Source organism: Heliangelus exortis, chromosome 25, assembly GCF_036169615.1.
Source record: "Heliangelus exortis chromosome 25, bHelExo1.hap1, whole genome shotgun sequence".
Lineage (NCBI taxonomy): Eukaryota > Metazoa > Chordata > Aves > Apodiformes > Trochilidae > Heliangelus > Heliangelus exortis.
Genome location: NC_092446.1, coordinates 5,376,578 through 5,396,170, shown reverse-complemented (window position 1 = coordinate 5,396,170; position 19,593 = coordinate 5,376,578). Strand labels below are relative to the sequence as shown.

The 19,593-nt window shown below is 59.8% G+C and overlaps 1 protein-coding gene across 1 annotated transcript; it reads right to left on the bottom strand.

Moving 5' to 3' along the window:
* Nucleotides 1–483: 483 nt before the first annotated feature.
* SYT2 (synaptotagmin 2) lies at nt 484–17,145 on the bottom strand. Its single transcript, XM_071768498.1, has 9 exons — nt 17,022–17,145; nt 8,068–8,250; nt 7,789–7,958; nt 6,762–6,878; nt 6,414–6,581; nt 6,106–6,273; nt 5,638–5,755; nt 4,891–5,024; nt 484–4,220 (listed from the first exon to the last, which is right to left on the bottom strand). The coding sequence occupies exons 2-9, from the start codon at nt 8,231–8,233 to the stop codon at nt 4,014–4,016; spliced, it is 1,248 nt and encodes a 415-aa protein (XP_071624599.1). The 5' UTR covers nt 8,234–8,250; nt 17,022–17,145; the 3' UTR covers nt 484–4,013.
* Between the last annotated feature and the right edge of the window lie 2,448 nt (nt 17,146–19,593).

Genomic DNA, 19,593 nt, shown 5'->3' with positions numbered 1-19,593 from the left:
GAACCAGTGGGGTTCATGATGCAAAGCCCTCAGGAGCCTGGTCAGAACAAACCCATAGACAAGACATGGGTGCTGCTGACATCCTTTGACCCAATTTAGATGGAAATTGGGTATTTCTGTTTTCAGAGGCCTTGGCTGCAGCCTGAGCTCTCCCTCTTGGGTTTGAGGCATCCAGCACTTCTGGAAAGCAAGGCAGGACCTAAGCAGGACTGTATGGACCAAACTGTGTGCTGGGGCTGAATAATGTGGTGGGGACCTCTTATATTTTCCCACCTGCACCCAAAATCTGGACCAGCCACGATCAGCCGGGCTCAAGGCTGTGTGGAGACATTCCCAGGAGGTGTGTGAGCACACTCTCACTTCAGGGGGACCTGGACCCTCACAGGGCTCCCCCTGCACCCCCATCCCCCCTTTGTCCCTGTGCGTCCCCCACCACGGCCACACCACTGAGCCCCAGCAGCAAAACCAGAAGGAAACGGGGGCTCCTTTCAGCTCGTTTCTTTAATAAGGAGACAGATATCATACAAAATAACCATAGAACGATAGGAGACAGAAACGACAGAGTCCACACGAGGGGAAGGGGCTTTAAAAGCAGCTCCCTGCAGAGTGAGCGCTGCGGGGCCAGGACAGGGCAGAGCAGGGGGGGGACCCTTGTCCCAGGAACTGCCCCCAGGCTCCCGGAGGAGCTGCTCCCTCCTCCCTCCCAGGTTTGGGGGGGAAAAAAGGAAAAGAAAACCAAGCTTGTTGCCAAGCCTCCTGGATTCCCTTCCTTTTAACCCGGGAGACCAAAGCTGAGCGTCTGGGTGGCAGGGCTGGGGTCCCACCATGGGGCGGCTGGCAGAGGGGGAAGCCCTGACATGGAAACCACCAAACATGGCAGAAATAACCCAAATTGCTCCAGAAAGCTTCTTTGCCATCAGATCACTCCCACATCCCGTTGCAGCAATGCCACAGGCAGTTGGGGCCCAGCATCCCTGCCCAGCACTGCCTCCTCCCCTGGCCTGGCACGACCGTGGCATCCGTGGCCACCCAGGCGGTGGCCGTCGTGGCCCAGCCTGGCAGCCAAAGCCCCACGGAACCGGGGGGGAGAGTGGACACACGAGGGGGAGGGGGAGGGCACGGCTTTCCTGTGGGCCCCTCCCTGTGGGGTCCCGGCACACCGTGGTCTCATATGGCTTCTAAAGAAATTGCTCTGACAGTGAAATGCAGCAACGCCACACGGGACACCGAAGCCACGATGCTGCCATGGAATAAACGCCACAAAACACGGGGACAAGACACACGTGGAAGTCTCACAGCTGCATCGGTGACACCTTCACCCTCTGCTGGCAGGGCTGGCTTGGCATGCTTGGCTTCTTGGCATTATTTTCTTCTTTTACATGATTTTATAATTTTTTATATTTTCTTTTGTTTGTTTGTTTTTTAATTTGAGGAGTGGGGTGGGGTGGGGAGCACTCGAGCAATGAGTTTTGTTCATCACCATCTCGGCAGTGGGGGTGAGCGGGGGGGCAGAGGGGGCAGCCCCCCCCCTGGGCTCTATCCATGCTGCTACTGCTGCTTCATGCACGGCTCGTGGGGACACGGGGTGGCTCCATACACTGATCACTACACACAGCTGGGGGGAGGAGGGGGTCAGAGGCAGCACAGATGGCTTTAATGTTAGTTTTCCTATTTTTTTTTTTACTAAAAAAAAAAATAAATAAAATTATGTGTTAAAGTCAGTTTCCACCACCCCCCCCCCTGAGGTTTAAAGAGTCCAAATGGAAAACAGCCATGGAAATGGAATGGGAACTGTCACCAGAGGGGCTTCTGCTCCTGGAGAGACCCTGGAAGTCTGAGGGGTGCAGGGGGGGTGCAGGGAGGTGCAGATGAGGATGTGGGGGGTGGGGGGTGTGACACCTCTGCCTGCTTCCCAGGGAAAGCTGGGGGACCGTGAATGCTCCCAAACCACACCAGGAGGACTTTAGGGCTCTTTCCAGGTCCCTCTTTTTTATCCCATTTCCACAAGAGGCAAATGCCCCCTCCCACTCAGTGCCCAGGTGGACCCCAAAACATGAGGGTCCGAATCCTGCCAGTCAAGGGACAGGACAAGGACCCTGGACAAGGGGCATTGGGCACCCCCAGCTCCCCAGTAACTAAAAGCACCCCAAGATTTCTCCTCTGTTTGGCCACACAAGTGGGGCAGGGACTCGTTTGCTGACACCCATTAGGAAAAGGGTCCTAATGAAAGTTGGTGATGGCCCTGCAGGACCCACCTGCTGACCCAGGAAGCTGCTGGTGGCCCTGGTGCCACCATCACCCAGCCACAGCTCCAGCAGCCCTGCTGGGACACAGGACACTTGGCCAAGCACCTCCAAGGGGTGGTGGAGGTCCTGGGAGGTCTCTGGTCCAACCTTCCCACCACCACATGGCAGCTTGGCTATCCAAGGACAAGGATGTCCCTCCCTGGGGACCTGTCCCAGGGCTGCACAACCCTTCAGGGGCAGGGCCTTGTCTCCATGTCCAACTTGAACCCCATGAGCTGTGGTTGCCACCAAGTTTCCCATCATCTCCTCCAGGGCTGAGATGCCCTTTGGGAAGCTGCAGGGAGCTGCCGAAGTATCTGAGGGAGTGAGGTCACTTTTGGCACTTTGCCCCCAAACTCAGGGTCCCAGAGCTCTGCTGCTCCTTGCTCTCCATCCCCCCTTTGCTGGAGATCCAACACCCTTTGCTCTGAACTGTGCCAAAACTCTGGAAAACTGAGTCCAGGAAAGCAAAGCAGAGCAGGGAGCAGGAGGTGTTGGGGAGCTGAGTCTGGGATGGAAACAGCAGCTCCCAACAGGGCTCCAGTACAGACTGGGATCAACTGGGCAGGGCTGACGAACCCATTATTCCCAGCCACGGGGAACAACATTGGAATTCCAGCTCAGGGGCTTGTTCTGTGGCTTATCCCATGGTGAAAGAGGTGGCCTGGAAAAGCTCTTGCCCACGGTCAGGGACGTGTTTATGGCTTTTGTCCCCAGGGGAGCAGGACAGGGGGGTTCAGCAGCCAATGTCCTGGTGGGGAGCAGCAGCTCGGGGTGGGGGGGTTGGTCCCTTGCTGGACACAGCCTTGCTCTGCCATCCCCAGCAGCATCAGTGGGGTGAGATGCAGCAGTGAGGGGGGGCTGAGCCCTGGGGACACACAGTGGCCTTTGGGGAGGCCCCGGGCACCACTCGGGGACGCTGCCCCCGCACATCTGGAGACCCCCCTGGTGTGAACTACCTTGGGGAAGCAGCTACAAGTTTCAACCAAGTAAGATGGGATACACAAGAAAATTGTCCAGCCTTGTCCTCTCTCAGCCCTGGGGACAAAACAGTGTTCTGGTGGAGCTGGTGGTGGTACACACTCTGTACACACGTTGTGTGCACATCCTACCAGGAGCTCCTCAGAGCAGACCCCCAGGGCTCTGGTTGCAGAGCTCTGGGCTTTGCACCCCCCCTGCTGCACCAGGCCCACCCCCCCTGCAAATTCTCCCCAGCAAAAGCCAAACCTGGAGCTGGCTGGGGCCTTGTGGCCATCCTCAGCCTGGAGCCACAGCTCTCCCCCTTCCCCGAGGGCAGCAGAGCAGGAGCAGGAGCAGCCTGGGTCTCCTTCTCCACCACTCCCACATCCACACAAGCTGTTCAAGCACAGGGGGTGGTTCCCCACATCATCCCAAGGGAAGGACGGTGGCAGCAATGCTGCAGGTGAGGTGGGTGCTGGAGGTGGTCCCAGACATGGTGGTGATTTTGCACGTGGAAGGGATGGTGGGTGGAGGGGATGGGACATGCAGCAGAAGGGAGCGATGCTGGAGAACGAAAAGAACCATCCTTGTCTTGAGCCTCTTCCCCTGGAAGCTATTGGGACTGTCTAAAACCCTTCCACAGCCATCAAAGGGTATTTCAGCTTAAAACGGAACAGAAGAACCAAAACCAAAGGTTGCAGAACTGAGGTATCAGTAGCTCTGGGTCGCTCTGACTGTCCGTGGGGCCGTGCTGCCCGGCACTGCTTCCTATTTGTTTTTCCCAAGAGCTGCATCTACTTCTTCCTCTGGCTTCAGGGAATGCCACTGGGCTATGGGCCGCCGGGGGTTGGCCAGCATGTCAGACCAGTGCCTCAGCTCCGTGCCCGTGGAGTTGCAGCCCGTGAAGATCTTCCCAATGGCTTCGTTCTTCCCCAGCTTGTCGTAGTCCAGCACCGTGATGACCACCTGCACTTTCTAAAGGAGGAAAACTTCTTTAGAGGGGTGGGAAGGCCCAGTGGCACTGGAGGCTCCACGGCCTTTATGCTGTCCCCAGACCTGAGATGGCTCAGTGGGCAACCCCAGGGATCCCCCAGGACTCAGCTGCATTTTAGGGCAGAGTCCCCTCCGTGCCCATAGGTTCCTCCACATCCTTCCCAGAGGATCCTGGGCTGGCAGAGCCATCGTGAGGGCCCAGCTCATCTGGATGGGGCCACCTGGGAAAGGCACCAAGGCGTGGTGTGGGGCTGGGCAAGAGCTGCCAGCTGCAGGGCTTGATAGAACCCATCTGAGGCAAGGGACATGGAGGGGCAGAACTCACCTACCAGTGGCCCAAAATGCCTCCAGTACCACCAGGGAGTGCCTGCTGCCCTGGGAGTGAGCACCATAGGACCAGGAACAGAAGAAAGTCCCATTGCTGCTCTGAGTTGGGGTTGGGGGTTGCAACTGCCATGGCTGCTGCCCAGCAGCCCTCAGCATCAGCCCAGGACAAGGTTGGGACTGCACCTACTTTGTTGGTGATCAGACCAGAAGCTTGGCAGGAGTCACTCAGGTTGGGGGGAAGGATGGGATATGGGCTCAGACAGATGTGGGACTTCTCCCATCACACCCAACCCCATCTGCCTCCCAGGGAAATTACTGCACAAACCTGTATCTGCTCAAAAGGGATCTCAAAGCTGAAGGACTCGTTGAAGTAGGGGTTCAGGGTCTTCTTCTTGACTGTGGTCTTCTTCTTCTTCAACCTTTTGCCATTCTGCAGCAGATGAATCTTCACATAGGGATCTGGGGGGGAAGGAGGGTCCATCAGCCAGGACTATCACCAGAATAAGTCTCAGCCCAGGATGAGGTGCACCATGGGGTAAGGAGACTAAAGGTGGTCTGAAGTTTGTGGATGGAAACCACAGCCAAAATATTTGGGCTGGAGAGGATTTGTGGGACCAACTGGTCAAAGGTGAAGCCCCTTTAGCATCCTGTGGGTCTCCTTGTAGGAAGACTCAGGACAGTGAGGTGACATCAGCAGGTGCTGGTCACCTGGAGCAGGACAGCCCAGCATAAAACATGACATCAACTGAGGCCCTCAGCCCCAAGTCAAGGAGGAGCACAACTAGGAGAAAATGGCAGAGGAGCATTTTCAGTACCCAGGTCCTGCAGTGTCCTGACCCTGGACACAGTGACAGGACAAACTTGATGTCCTTCTGAATGGTCAGGGTGCTCATCCCATCCCATCTCCCCTCAACCTCAGACAGACTTTGAGCTGACTCCAAGGCAGGAGGACCCAGGCTCTGGAGGCTTCCCCAAACCCTGCCAGACTGATGGCCACAGTGTCCTTCCCAACAAAGGCTGCTGAGAGCCCCATGGCAGAGCAGGATGAGGATGCCCATGAGCCCACACCCACCTGAGAGACCCCCAACATCCATCTTCTTCAGGTTCTTGGCCTCCAGGATGCAGACAGTGAGCTTCCCAGCCGTGGGCACGTACCGCAGGGAGATGCAGATATCTCCGAGCTTCTCTGGCTGCCGAGGGGAGCAGATGTCAAAGCTTTGCCAGAGAATTGTGCTGCAGAGCTGGGACATGGTGCCCCATGCAGGTCCCCCCAAGCCCTGGCACCTCGTGCACGGACACAAGGGTTGGATCACTGATGGTCTGGAGCCACCCAAGCCCAGCACAGCACCCAAGGCATTGATGCTCTGTTTTTGTCACAGAAAAGCTGCTGGACAGGGGAACGGGGTTAGGTCCTGCCCAGGCCATGCCATGCACAGCATCCTGGTGAGACCCAATCTCACCTGAGATGACCCAGAAAGCAGAGCACATCACAACCCCCCCAAGGGTCTCAGCCCAGGGCCTGGCACTGCCCCACTCCCACCTCCTCCTTCTCGCCGCTCTGCAGGTCCCGCCACTCCTCGATGGGCTGTCCCAGGTCCACAGTGTTCATGGGCACCTTCACCTCTCCAATGATGTCGTGCTTGGAGAAGCGATCGAAGTCATAGATGGCCATCACCAGAGTCTTCCCACCCAGCTCCTGGTAGGGCACCTGCACAGAGAGGGCCACCAAGGTGGCGACAGGCTCAGAGGAGCCCAAGGCTCCCAGCAGCCAGGTCAGGACCAGGACAGTCTGGGGAAAAGATGGGAATGGGAGAAAAGGTGCAGTGTGATGGGTAGGAAAGAGCTCACCTTGAAGGTGAAGGTCTCATTGAAGGCAGGGTTGAGTGTCTTCTTCTGCACTTTGGTCTCATACTTCTTCTTCTTGTCTGGGAGCAGGAACACCTTGACATAGGGGTCTGAGGTGCCACCCATGTCCAAAGCTGGCAGTTCAGCAGCCTGAAGGATCCCCACTGACAGCTGGAGGGGCAGAGGTGTCTTCAGCAAGATGGTGCTGATGCCCAGGGCTCACCTCCAGCCCAACGTGGGGCAGCACTCAGCTCCCTCCCATGCCACTCAGGTCCAACAGGGAGACTTCCCTCAAATCCTCTCCCTGGGCAAACCCCACTCCCCTCCTCCTCAGCCCAGCCCCTCCATCACCTGGTTTGCCTGGAAATCGTAGTCCAGTGAGAACTGCAGCTTGCCCAGGTTCTCTGGTTCCTTCTCCTCCTCCTCCCCTTCCCCTTCTGTCAGACCCGTCTCAGCATCATCATCATCCTGTTGGTCCTGCAACAGCAGCCAAGGTGCCCAGGGGTGCTCAGTGCCAGGGTCACAGCCCAGCAGCCTCATCCCCACACCTCTGGGGACCTCCAGCATCCCAATCTTTCTGGCTTCTCACCTCCTGGGTTGTCCTCATGAGGGACAGGGCCCCTCATCACCTCTGATGTGTCCCCAGATCCCCTGTCCCACCCTGGAAGCAGCTTATAGAGAAGGAGGCTTGTGGTGGCACCTACCATGGATGTTGTCCAGGATGGAGGAGGAAGACACAGCCAGGGCAGCATGTGGGAAGAGAGACACATCACAGGGAGCACTGGGAAGGGGCCACAGTGTGGTGGGGAGCCAGGGCTCGTACAGGGTCAGCACACAGGGGAATCCCACCCCACAGCTCCCCCCTTGGTGGGGTGATGCAGTCAGGCAGCTGTGACGGGGCATCTCCTCAGCACTCCCCTCTCCAGCCCTGCCTGGTGCCCATGGGGTCCACAGGGCTCTGAAGAGCAGGGATGGGCACCCAAACCCTCCTGCCCATGGCCCCAGGTTGGGCAGATGGTCCCAGCTTCCCAGCTCCACTCCATGCCCCAGCATCTGCCTCTTCAGCACTGGCTTTTTGGAGACCTTAAACTGGTGTGGTGGGGGTCGCCCTGATGGCCCAGAGAAATGAGAAGGCAACTCATAGGAAAGTGAGGAGACACAAGGGGTTAAATCAACATTTGGTGGTTCAGGTGAAGCATCACCTGGTCCCATCCAAGCCACCAGGCACTGAAGGAGAACGATGCTGCTGCCTCTGCTCCAGGTTCCCTCTCCCAGGATCCTGGTGTCTCCATCCCTCTCTGCTGGCTCAGTGCCCCAGGGCAGTTTGTAGCTCAGCCAGAGGTATTGTCCCACAACAAGCAGTCCAGAAGGACATCACCTGGTTGCCTGACTTCATGTCCTTCATGTTCATGGCATTCTTCATGCCTTTGCCCTTCTCCTTCTTGTTCTTCTTCTTCTTGCAGCAGCACTTCTTGCAGATGCAGAAGCAGCAGGTGAGGATGAGGAGTCCAGCTACCACAGCAATGGCAATGAGGGCCCAGGGTGGCACTGCAGGAAAAACCAATGTCAGGGACAGCCCCAGAGCCACCCCACTGCCTCATCCCACTGAGGCTGGGGTGCTCATGGGGTCACGGGGAAAAAAGATGCAACTACTCACAAGGAATCTTGTTGAGCTCATTCATGAACTTGTCCCTCAGCTTGGTGAACATGTCCTCCTTGCTCTCACCTGACCCTGCAGCCTCCGTGGAATTCTCCATCGTGGCCATGGCCACTGTGGTGGTCGTGGCCTCCGGGGCCATCATGGACGCTTGCTTGAAGGTCATGTTGGGTCAGAGGCTCCCTGAAACACAACACTGACTCAAGGTCACCCAGTTTCCTCCTGCCCCCACCCCTCCCTGTGCCCAGCCACCTGCACTGGGGACACCTGCATGGGCAGCAAGGCAACAGCTGGGTGCTTGGGCACAGAATCACAGGAGTCTGAATCCAGATCTAGAGATCATCTTGTCCACCCCCCTGCTAGAGCTGGATTGCCCAGAGCCATGGGCACACTTCCATGTCCCATGGAAGGGCCACAACTGCTGTGAGCAGCAGCAGCATCACAGAGCCCCCACACAGCACCCTGAACACCTGAACCTGTCACAGCTCCCTGTAACTCAGCACTGGATGGTGTTGGGTGCTGGACTAAGATGCTGGAGGTGCCCACAGCCACCACATCCCACTGTGGAGTGAACCTGGCACTGCTCTGCTCCCCCCCCCCCCCCCAATGGCTGCACACGTGTCCTCTGCATGTCAGGGCACACACATGTGCAGGGCTGCTCAGAGTGTGCAGAAGGGTGTGCAGAGGTGTGAACACTGCTGGAAGGGTTTGACACACTGTGCTGTGGTGCATCCTGCACCAGCAATGTCTGTGCACGCCCTGTGCAAACCTCTGCACCCCTGGGTGGGCACAGGGCAGGGGGTCCCCACCCCAGAGTGACTGTCAGCAGCAGATAATTGATCTCTGGAAATAAATTATAATCCCTGCTGGGGTGAGGGGGGGAGTGGGGGGGATGAGATGCAGTGCAGGAACTCACCTGGGGTAAAAGTTGCTGCTGGGGGGGGGGGGAGGTTTGGGTGCTGCTCAGGCCCAGGGGGGGTCTGCAGGCAGCATCAGGGCTCACTGGGGGGGGTGGTTTTGAACAGGTTGAGATAATTAGCAGCACTAATTGGTCCCTGATCTGCCCCAGCTGCTTCACTTGCCCACTTGCAGGGCTCAGCAGGAGCTGGCAGACACAAGGGCCATGGGAAACTGAGGCAGGGGATGGGATGGGGGGTGTGCACGTGTGCTCCTGGGGACCCCCATGGGCAGGGGCCACTGAGCCTGCCCCCCCCTCCACCCAGGGCTGTGCAGTGTGGGGCAGGGTGTGGGGTGCCATGGGGCAGCTGTGGGGCAGCGTGTCCTTGGGCATGGCCCCATCCCTGCTCTGCCACCACCTCACCAGCTGTCCTGGGTCAGGTCCCCCATCCCTGCCAGGCACCATGGGGCAGATAGAGGGGGGCAAGGTACAGGAGGGGAAGGTACAAGGGGGCAGATATGGGGGAGAGTGGCACAAGGGGGCAGAGGATTCAAGAGGACAGATCCAAGGGGGGCAGCCCCTTGGCTGTGGGGGCAAAGCTGCTCCCAGCCCAATGGAGCAAATTCCTGGGTCTGTCCCCGTCCCTGTCCCAGAGCCCTTCCCCTGCCTGACACGGGGACACCCCCCCAGGAGGGTATTGGGGTGTTGGTGGGTGCAGGCCCTGGGCTGGCAGCACTGCAATGCAGTCCCTGCAGTCTGTGCAGTCCCTGCAGTGGGTGCAGCTGGTGCAGTCAGCACTGCAGTCCTCACTCCTGCTCGGGCTCTGCTTCCTTTTTATTTTTTTTAGCTTCTTCTGCAATTTTTCTTTTTCCCCCTGCAGGGTGCAGCAGGCACTGGCCAGGGCTCAGGCAGGAGCTGGGATCCCTGATGCTCCTCAGCCACCCCCACACAGGACATGGGCTGCAATTCCTCCCTGGCTTGAAGCTTCCTCTTTATCCCCCCACTGGCTCAGAGCTGCCCCCCAACCCCTCCACCCCCCTGTGTCTTAAGGCCATCAATAAATAAAGAGGGTTATGACTGTTTCCAGTGATCCTTGCCCCGAGACTGAGGTGGGGTCCCTGATCATTACCAAATACCATCTGCAAAGGGCCCCTGGGCTCCTCCCTGGGATGATGCCTTGGGCAGAGCAGGACAGTCCCCAGCACCCCGGGCAGGGGCTCCCCCACCTCTGCACCCACGGTGGGACAGGAGGGGAGGTGGATGAGAGGGGAGTTCCAGCCCCTTGTCCTCATCAGTGAAGTTGCTGTGTGAAGCCCTGAAAGCAATCAGGGGACAGACAGAAGGTCTGGGATGTCCCGGGATGTCCCTGGCAGGGTGGGGGCTTTGGGGGGCTCCGGCTTCTGGAATCCCCCCCTGACTCCTCTGCAGGGGGGAGTGGGAAACCCAAACCTCTCCCTGCTGGGGCAGCAGAGGTGGCTGCGAGGCCCAGGGGCAGAAAGCAACAACAAATCAAGATTAATGAGGCTGAGGATGCAATTAGCATCCGGCAGAGCACAGGGCTAGGCAGCGGGCAGGGGGATAGAGAGGGGGTTCCCTGGGCCCCAGGAGACTCCAACTCAGGGGGCTCGTTAGCTGACAACCCTGAATCCCACTGCTGCTTTCCTGGGATGGGAACAAGGAGTCCCTGCTCCTTTCTGGGATGGCAGAGCCAGGGCTGCAGCACCCATGGGGAACCCCCAGCCCTCCAGGAACATCACCCTTGGGGCTGACCCCAAACCCTGCACTGCCCCATGCCAGAACTTGGGCTTGGGGTGTCAGGAAAATCCCAAACTGGTCCCAGAGGGGATCCCCCTCCCACCCCCATGTCAGCAGGAAGCCCGGGCACCTTCCTGCCATGTGTCCCAGGGGGTGGCAGGGGGTTCAGGGTAGAGATAAAATATTTGGCAGTACCCCAGCCACATCTTGATGCCAGTGGTTGTTTTGCTCCCAGGGACAGCAGCTCCAGGGCTGGTGGGGGAGATCCCATCTGCTGGACCCACCAGCACGACCCCTGTGCATCCCCCCAGCCCTCTGAGCAGTGAACCCCCCCCGGTGCTCTCACAGCCCCTCACAGCACATTGCTGCCAGACCACTGAGGGAAACTGAGGCACAGCATGGAGCAGCAGAGCCTTCAGGGAGAAACTCCACACACAGGGGGAACCACATCATCCCCCCCAGCTCAGCACCATGCCAGGACCCTGCCAATGCTGGGGTGAGTGACACGGGGCTGGGGTGAGGGACACAGCCACGTGCTGCTCCCCAGCCAACAGCACCCTGGCTGGAGCCGAAGCCTCCTCCATTGCCTCTCACCACCAGCCAGCAGCCAGCTCCTCTAATGAAAAATCCTGTGCTGGGGCTCAGCAGTCCCTGCCTCAACACATGAATAATTCTGGGGGGCACCACACAGGTCCTGTAAAATGTGATGAGCTGCCTGGTGGGTGCAAACGTGTCTCCTGCACGTCCCCACAGCCCCAGGGTCACATCCAGGTGTCCCCACCCTCACCTTGAGCTGGAGGGAAAAGGGACAGACACTGCCACCATGGATGGGGCCAGGGGCCTCGGGGTGAGCTCTGGCCTTGCTGCCCCACGTGCTGGGGTCCCACCATGGAGCCCCCAGCCTTGAGGAAGGGCACCCAGCCCCAGGCTCAGGGGGCGGATCGTGAGGAATCAAAAATTTTAAAACAAATGCAAAGATTGTTGGGTTTAGAGGCTGCCTCTTGCCTTCAGCACAGGACCTGCTCCTGCATTGTGCTGGCTCCGTTATTTACAGCAAAGCCAGGAGACTCCTGGCAGTTCCAGACAGCGAATTCATTCATCATCAGGTACCTCATTAACAGCTCCTGCTGCTCCCAACTCAAACCCCGGCTCCCACTGCTGGCCCACGGCTCCCACCAGCCCTTGGTGACAGGACCAGCACCCTGGGGGTGCCAGGAGCTGGGGATGAGCCCGTTCTGCCCCCTGCTCAGAGAGTCAGGCCCTGGGTACCAGTGACTGCCAGCATCACCACCAGCCCCCAGCAGAGGAAGGACACGAGGTAGGTGACATTTGGTCTCCAAAGCTGAGGGGACACGGCTGTCCCCCAGGACACCGGAGCATCTACCAGGCTCCCCCCAGCCACAGCCAGCACCAGCAGCCCGTTCCTGGCATGCAGAGCTGCAAATCCCAGAACCAAGGAAAGGGGCACTGCTCATGCCCAGCCCTCTCCCTGGCACCAGTGTTGCTGTGGTGGCCCAGCCTTGCTCCACCAGCAAAATAGGGCAACAAGAAGGTGATGGGTTCAGTTATTCTGTCTCTCCAAAGGCACCACAGGGCCCAGAGTATCCCCAAATCCTGCCCGGGTCAGCCCCACTCTGCTACTCTGCTCCAGCATCCCCTGCAATGGCTCTGTGCAACAGCCACAGCTCCTGAGCAATGTGGGGGTAGGAAAAATAATCCAGCCAAGCTCCTGGGGATGAGCCAGCAGCTGCTCCAGGAGCGAGCCGAGACAGACAGATCGATCTGAGACAGGAGGAGGGAGAGCTCTCCCCACACTGCTCCTGAGCTGAACAAACCTGGGTTCAATGGGCAGAGGAGAGCCAGGAGGAGCAATGCCTAGGGGTAAGGCTCCACGTGCCTGTTGAGAGAACTCCAAAGCACTCAGACAAGTATGAGGTTGGTGTCAGAAATCTAGAAAAACAACTCTGAGCACCAGGGAGGACCCAGCAGTGCTCAGCATCCAGCGTCTCTCTCCTCCCTGCCAGCAGGGGACCAGCTCCCTCCTGGGGCAACCCTGGTGGCTGCTTGAGCATCCCCATGGCACAGGGAGCCCCAGAGGCAGAGGACAGCCCTGCATCCCCACGGCCACCCACACTGGTGTCATCTGGGGTGAGAAAGGGGACAGCAGAGGCAGAAAGGTGATGGCATCAGTGAGGACACAGCACCACACCAACCCAGGGGGAAATAATTGCTGCACGAAGCTTCGTCAAGGCCACTGGGAACTGACTCCCACAAATAAACCTCGTGCAGATGGAGAAAAGCCATGGTGAGAGCTCCAGAGCCCAGCCCTGCACCACAGGGGTTCCTTTTCTCTTGCCCGAACACCCCAAGTTGTGTCCCTACATTGCTCCAGGTCGCCAAGGGACACAAACACAGGGGTGCAGAGGGATGCCTCCCAGGGGAGGCTACTCCACACCTGGAATAACCTGGACAGCTCTGGGGAGCTGCAAAGCATCCTTGCTGCACCCACTGCTGGAAAAGCCACTGGTAGCCACCATCCCCTCTCGGGGTCCCCACAGCAGGGCCACCAGAGTGAGAGGGGCTCAGTCAGGGCCTCCTGCAGCACAAACCAGCTCTGAACCTGGCATGGCCACGCAGCAGCTTGCTGCAGCACCAGGCAGCAGCTGTGCCAGGCTGCTGGCAGCAGCACAGGGCTGGAGTGTGGGTGACAACAGGGACACACCAGCCTCATCACCTCCCCAGGCTGTAGTGCCAGGAGAAAACCCCTCACCTCCCCTGGGAGCAGAGCAAGACAGCACCAGAGCCCTACATGCCTGTACATCTATGCACAGCAGTGGAATTTTGGGATTGTTTTCCACACTGAATCCTCTGCTCAAGGCTGATAAGAGCCGTGGTGCTGCCTTGAGGATCCCTGGTCCCGACAGCTCAGTCATTGCGTGTCCCCGTGGACATCCCATGTCCTGCAGGAGAAGGTGGGAAATGTCTCCCCCAACACACCACCGTGTTGCTGAGCAGCTCAGAGGCTGTTCCCAGCTCCAGGGGAGTTTGGCAGAATCACTTTTGTGTGGCTCATGGGCAGTGAGGGACCCTCGACCCCCAGCCAGCCGTAGGGTGGGCTGCCAGACCAGCTCCACTGACCAGCACCGGCAGCAGCCACCCCAGAGGGGTTGTCAGGGAGCTCTGCCAGCCCCCCACCCCACTCACAGACCAGCATCAGGATCCAGGGATCAGCGATTCCTCCTTCAGGCACCAGACATCCACTTTCCAGCACTTGGGACAGGGATGCAGCAGCCCCATAGCCTGGGGAGGCCGGGGTCCCGCACCCCAGTGCCAGCACCATCCCTGGCTGCAGGATCACACCAGTGTGGGGCATCACGGATTCCAGCCGCATGCTGCCTAATTTATGGTTTAATTAATAAATGGGGAATTATGCTGAGTTTCTCCAATACTTTTGGCTGCGTGATGTTATCAAAATCCCATTACTGAAGAAGGAAGGCATGAAGAGCGAAATTAGCTTTGGCATCTGAAACACTTCAGTCGATGTGATAACACAATTATTAGGGCTAATAATCAAAGAGCCCTTTGGGGAACGTGGGCTCTGGCAGGAGCCAAGCCAAGGGCAGCCGCAGCCCCACGTGGGGATGAGCTGGGGAACAGGAGGGCTTCACCCGGGAGAAAAAGGCTGACTGCAGCCAAGGGCAAAACCATTTTGCCAAACTGCACTTACCAGTGGCTCCGGATATTGGCACAGGCAAAGCACCGGGAGCCACCGGGCTGAGGAGGAACACAGCCAGGCACAGGGCCGAGCTCTGCTGCCAGGGAGCAGAGAAAAGGTAAAAAAGAAAAAAATTAGATTTAAAAACCAGCGGGCGCTGGGTCCCGTCTGTTTGCTTTGGGCATCGATCCTGCTGGAGGGCTGCACGGCTGCACAGCTCCCTGCACAGCCCAGAGAAGGAGGAACTCAAGTCATCATGAAGAGCTGCAGTGCTCCGGGAGCTGGGGCTTTGCCAAAACCCCCACGAGCTGGAGGAAGGACCCGATCCCACCCCTCGGGGGGTGAGCAGGAATCCCTGCTCACTTTGGTGGCCTTTATCTCGAGTCCAGTGACAGTCCCTGCCACTTTATTCGCAGGAGGCAGCTCCCCTGGGAGCAGCCAGCAGCAAATGCTCCCACTGCACCATCCCATCCCGCACGGTGAGCAGGGCTTGATGCGTGCAACCCCCCCGACCAGTTGGGTAAGGATATATTCACATAAAAGAATATCTGAGGATGTGCAAGGACACGGAAGGATCTCTAAGGGTGCACACGGATTTATTCATTCCCGCCCTCCCGTGACTCTGTGCAGCAGAGGGGTGCAGAGCCAGGGCTGCCGATGCAGCGCAGCCGATGCTGGCTCCCTGCTGCCACTCTCACCGGGCTCATGGGCGGCGAGGGACGTGTCCTTGCCCTGCAGAAACGGGGGCACCGGGGCTTGGGGCCGGCTGCTGGCAAACGGGGCACTGGCGCTCGCCACGGGGGGTTGGGAGAGCTGGGCCGAGTGCTGGGTGTTCGGGCAAGGTCAGATTCATTTCTGTGCTTCACCCAGATGCAAGAAGGGGACGGAGCGTTGTTCTGAGAGGGCTTGGGAGGGGCAGCGGGGAGTTCTGCTGGATGGGGCTCTCCCCCAGCAGCACAGGTGACGTCCCACTGCCACTGCTGGCCTCAATGACCTTGGATGCATCACCTCCCCACTGCCCCGTCCTCTCTGGCACACAGACCACTCTTCTTCCCACCGAGACCCCGCGGCCAAAAGCATCGAGGCGCAGCAGAGGCGCCGAGCACCGGCAGCTCAGAGGGTGCCCCGGGGCTCCGGCAGCCCCCGGCAGCGTGCGGCCAAGGCTCTGCGCCAGCCGGGAATAATGCAGAGAGGAGAAGAGAGGAGAGGAGATGAGAGGAGATGAGAGGACTCCTGCCGGTGGCTGCGCTTCCGTGGAGCGTGCACGGGAGTGACATCGCTGCAGCAGCACCTCAGCGCACAGCGAGCGAAAGCCCTGGCGCCAGGAGAGAAGTTTTTGCTGCTGCAGAGGAGCAGGCGGGGAGTCCTGCAGCACCCTGCGGCTGCCACGCCACGGGGGACTTTGCTGCCGAACACCCTACAGCGAGTGACACGCTGCAGTCAGGGACATCCTGCAGAGAGTGACATCCCGCAGAGAGTGACATCCCGCAGCACCCGCTGCCCCGGACACTCTCACCTGGAGGACCCGGTGCAGGGACACACACGACATAGCTGGGGACCACGAAGCGATGGGTGGCCCAGATGCGTGTCCCCCTCTTCTCTGTTACCACTGTCACCTTGCAATCTCGCCTGTCCCCTGCACAATTTGCCGAACTCTCTGGGGGTCACTATTCCCCCCCCACCCCCCCGCCTCCAAAGAAGGCTGCAGGGAGCAGCGAGGTGCTGGGCACAGCCCCGACGCTGCAGTGGGTGCCAAGGCTGCAGCACCCCGAGCAGACACCCTCTTCGCAGCCCTGGGGTGACACAGACACACACCCCCCTGCACCCCGACAGCAGGCGGCGAGGCCAGCAGGGGAGGAGGATCCCGGAGCTTTGCTGCAGCTACGGCGGGGAAATCCAGTCCGGAGCAGGGGTTGGCTGGAGCTGGCTCCCGGCCAGGCCGCTACGGAGAAGCCGCCGGTGCAGCGGGGCCTGCGGCCGCCCACGACCACGGCTGAGCCGCTTCCAGCACCGGGGCGTGTTCCCCGCGCTGCACCGGGGACAGCCCCGCGCTCCCGGACACCCCCCGGTCCAGGACCCCAAGGGAACCCGCGCCCGGGATGCGGGGCTGGAGCAACGCTCGGGGCCCGGGGGCACCTTTGACCCGGGAGCTCAGCTCTGCACTCCCGGGGCTGCTCCACGTCCCCGGACGGGGTGGGAGGGGGGGTCCCTGCCAGCTCTGCAGCCCCCCGCACCGGCAGCTGCACCCACCTCTAGCTCACCACTGCTGCCTTCGGGGAGTAGCACGCCACGGGCAGCACCAGGGCACAGGGCACGGCGGGGAACCGCGTTCCGGTAGCGACCCCGGAGGGGAGCGCAGACCCCCGCCCCACTACCTGCATCCGGCGGGGAGGCGGCTACCAGCCGGGCCAGCCCGGTCACCGCCGCACCCACCCCACCGGGCACGGTCCCAGCCCACCGGGCACTGTGGCAGCCCCGGAACGGCTCCGGGACGGGCTGGGCGGAGCGCGGGCGGCCCCGTCCCGCAGAGCCCCGCACCGCTGCGGCAGCGGGGACAAACTTCGGCGGGAGCGCGGCGGCACTTACCGGCCGCGACGGCGGGAGAGGAGCGGGGCGGAGCGGCGGGAGTGGAGCGGAACCGACCGGAGCGGGACCACCGGAGCTGAGCGGCGGGAGCGGAGCGGCGGCTGCGGCAGCCCCGGCCCCTCCGGGCTCGCGTGCGGCGGCTCAGCGCGGCCCCGCCCACCACCGGGAGACCACGCCCAGCACCGGGAGACCACGCCCATCGGTTGACCACGCCCCTCCTCTCTCGTGGGTTCGCGGGGTGACCTCACAGCCGGCACCCCCACCAGTGACCTCACACCCCCACCAGTGACCTCACACCCTCACCAGTGACCTCACACCCCCACCAGTGGCCTCACACCCCCACCAGTGACCTCACACCCTCACCAATGACCTCACACCCCCACCAGTGACCTCACACCCCCACCAGTGACCTCACACCCCCACCAGTGACCTCACACCACCACCAGTGGCCTCACACCCTCATGCCCATCACCTGTGGTCCAAGTCATCTCACATCCCTCACGTCCCTTAACAATGGTCACCCCTCATGGGTCACCTCACACCCCTCACTCTGCACTGCTCCCCTCACACTGGTTGCCCCTCATCACATCACCTCCCATTGCTCATCTCTCACTCTCTCTTAGTGCTTGGCCCTCATCAGTCACCTTGAAACAGACTCTTCATACCCATCACCTTGTACTGCTCATCCTTCATTTGTGTCACCTTTATATTGGTCACACCCCACCAGTAACCTCACACCTCTTGGTCACCTCACCCTGGGCTGGTCTTTTCACACCAGTCTCCCCACATCAGTCACCTCTCACAAGTAACCTTGCACAGGTCACTCCCACACCCACCATTGCCACAAGAGAGTGGAGTATTGGTGGGTGACCAGTATCACCCTCACTGGGCCACCCCCAGATCCTGGGGGCTCCTGAGAACCTCGATTTGGGGTCAAAACATGAACAAAAATCTAGGGGGAACCAAGCAAGGAGCCAGCTGAGCACAGAGGACAGTGGTGGTGGTTGGTTTGCCCTCCTCGTGGGTTCCCATCCCTGTCAGAACGGGGACCTGGGGGTATCTCTGGGATAGGACCCTGCATGGGGGCCACATCCCCATGACACCACTGAGCCCAGGGGTGCTGCTTCACAAAAATACAGGACTGTCCCCTGCCTGTGTCACTCCTGGAACGTGCAGAGGAGATTTCCCACCAAAGTTAGGTCACAGGACTCTTCTCCTGACACTCTCCCTGCTCAGGGCCATCCCCAGGAAAATCCCTGCGGATGAGGGGTGATGGATCCCCCAAACCAGTCCCACACTCCAGGCTCAGAAACAGACACACCAGTGATGAACTTGTGTGAACTCATCCTGAGGACAGGAGCAGGGAGCTGGTGGGAATGGCCCCCTTCTGGCTTTGCCTTCACCACTGCAGCCGTTACAGCTCATTACCAGCCTGAGATTAATTAATGGCTCTTGGACATCTGTCCCTGCTCCAGCATCGCTCTCCCGAGTGGCAAAAAGCTTCTGAGACACCCTGGGGATACCAGGATCTCCTCTCTGCTGGTGTATGCAGGTCCCCCCCCTTGCCCCATGCCCTGCCACAGGGCTCAATGGACACTGTCCCTGGAGATGTGGGGTGCCATCTGTCACCACTGTGTTCAAAGGGGAGATGAGGCCCAGCCCTTGTAGGGTAAAAGGGACCCAGAGGGATGCCCAAGCCTCCCCACACCCTCCTGTACACTTAAGGTCCAACCTGCCCTTCCCACCCCAAGGGAGGGTTCCCTGCTGTCAGGGTTTCAAACCTGGAGCATTTCTACACCCTCCAGTGTCCTGAGCTGCGTCCCCAGTAGTGTGATCAGCAAGGGCAGGGCAGGGATTGTCCCCCCTCTGCTCCCCTCTAGGGACAACCCCTGGAGTGCTGGGTCCAGCTCTGGGGCCCCCAGAACAAGGGCATAGAGATTTTGGAGCAAACCCAGAGGAAGCCACAGAGATGCTCCAAGGGCTGGAGCAGCTCTGCTCTGGAGCCAGGGGGAGAGAGTTGGGGGTGTTCTATCTGCAGAAGGCTGCAGGGAGACCTTAGAGCACCTTCCAGTGCCTGAAGGGGCTCCAGGAAAGCTGGGGAGGGACTTGGGACAAGGGCCTGGAGGGATGGGACACAGGGGGACTGGTTTCAAGCTGCAAGAGCAGAGATGGACATGAGATATTAGGAAGAAATTGTTTGGTGAGTGTGCTGAGCCCCAGGCTGCCCCCAGAAGCTGTGGCTGCCCCATCCCTGGCAGTGCTGAAGGTTGGATGGGGCTTGGAGCAACCTGAGCTGGTGGGAGGTGTCACTTGTCTCTTCCAACCCAAACCATTCTGGGGTTCTATGATCTTGGAAGAGGTGTCCCCAGCTGATAAAACCATTCCCACCATCTTGTGAAACAGCCAAGATTTCAAACCAGGAGGGTTTCTCCACACCTCCCCCCCCCCCAGCTTTTTTAGGAAGGCACCCAACAAGCAGCAGAGGTGCAGTGGTACAAACACAAGTGTCCTACCGCCCTCCTCCTGCAGGAGCAGCCCCACATCCCCAGACACAGGACCAGCAGTCAGGTGG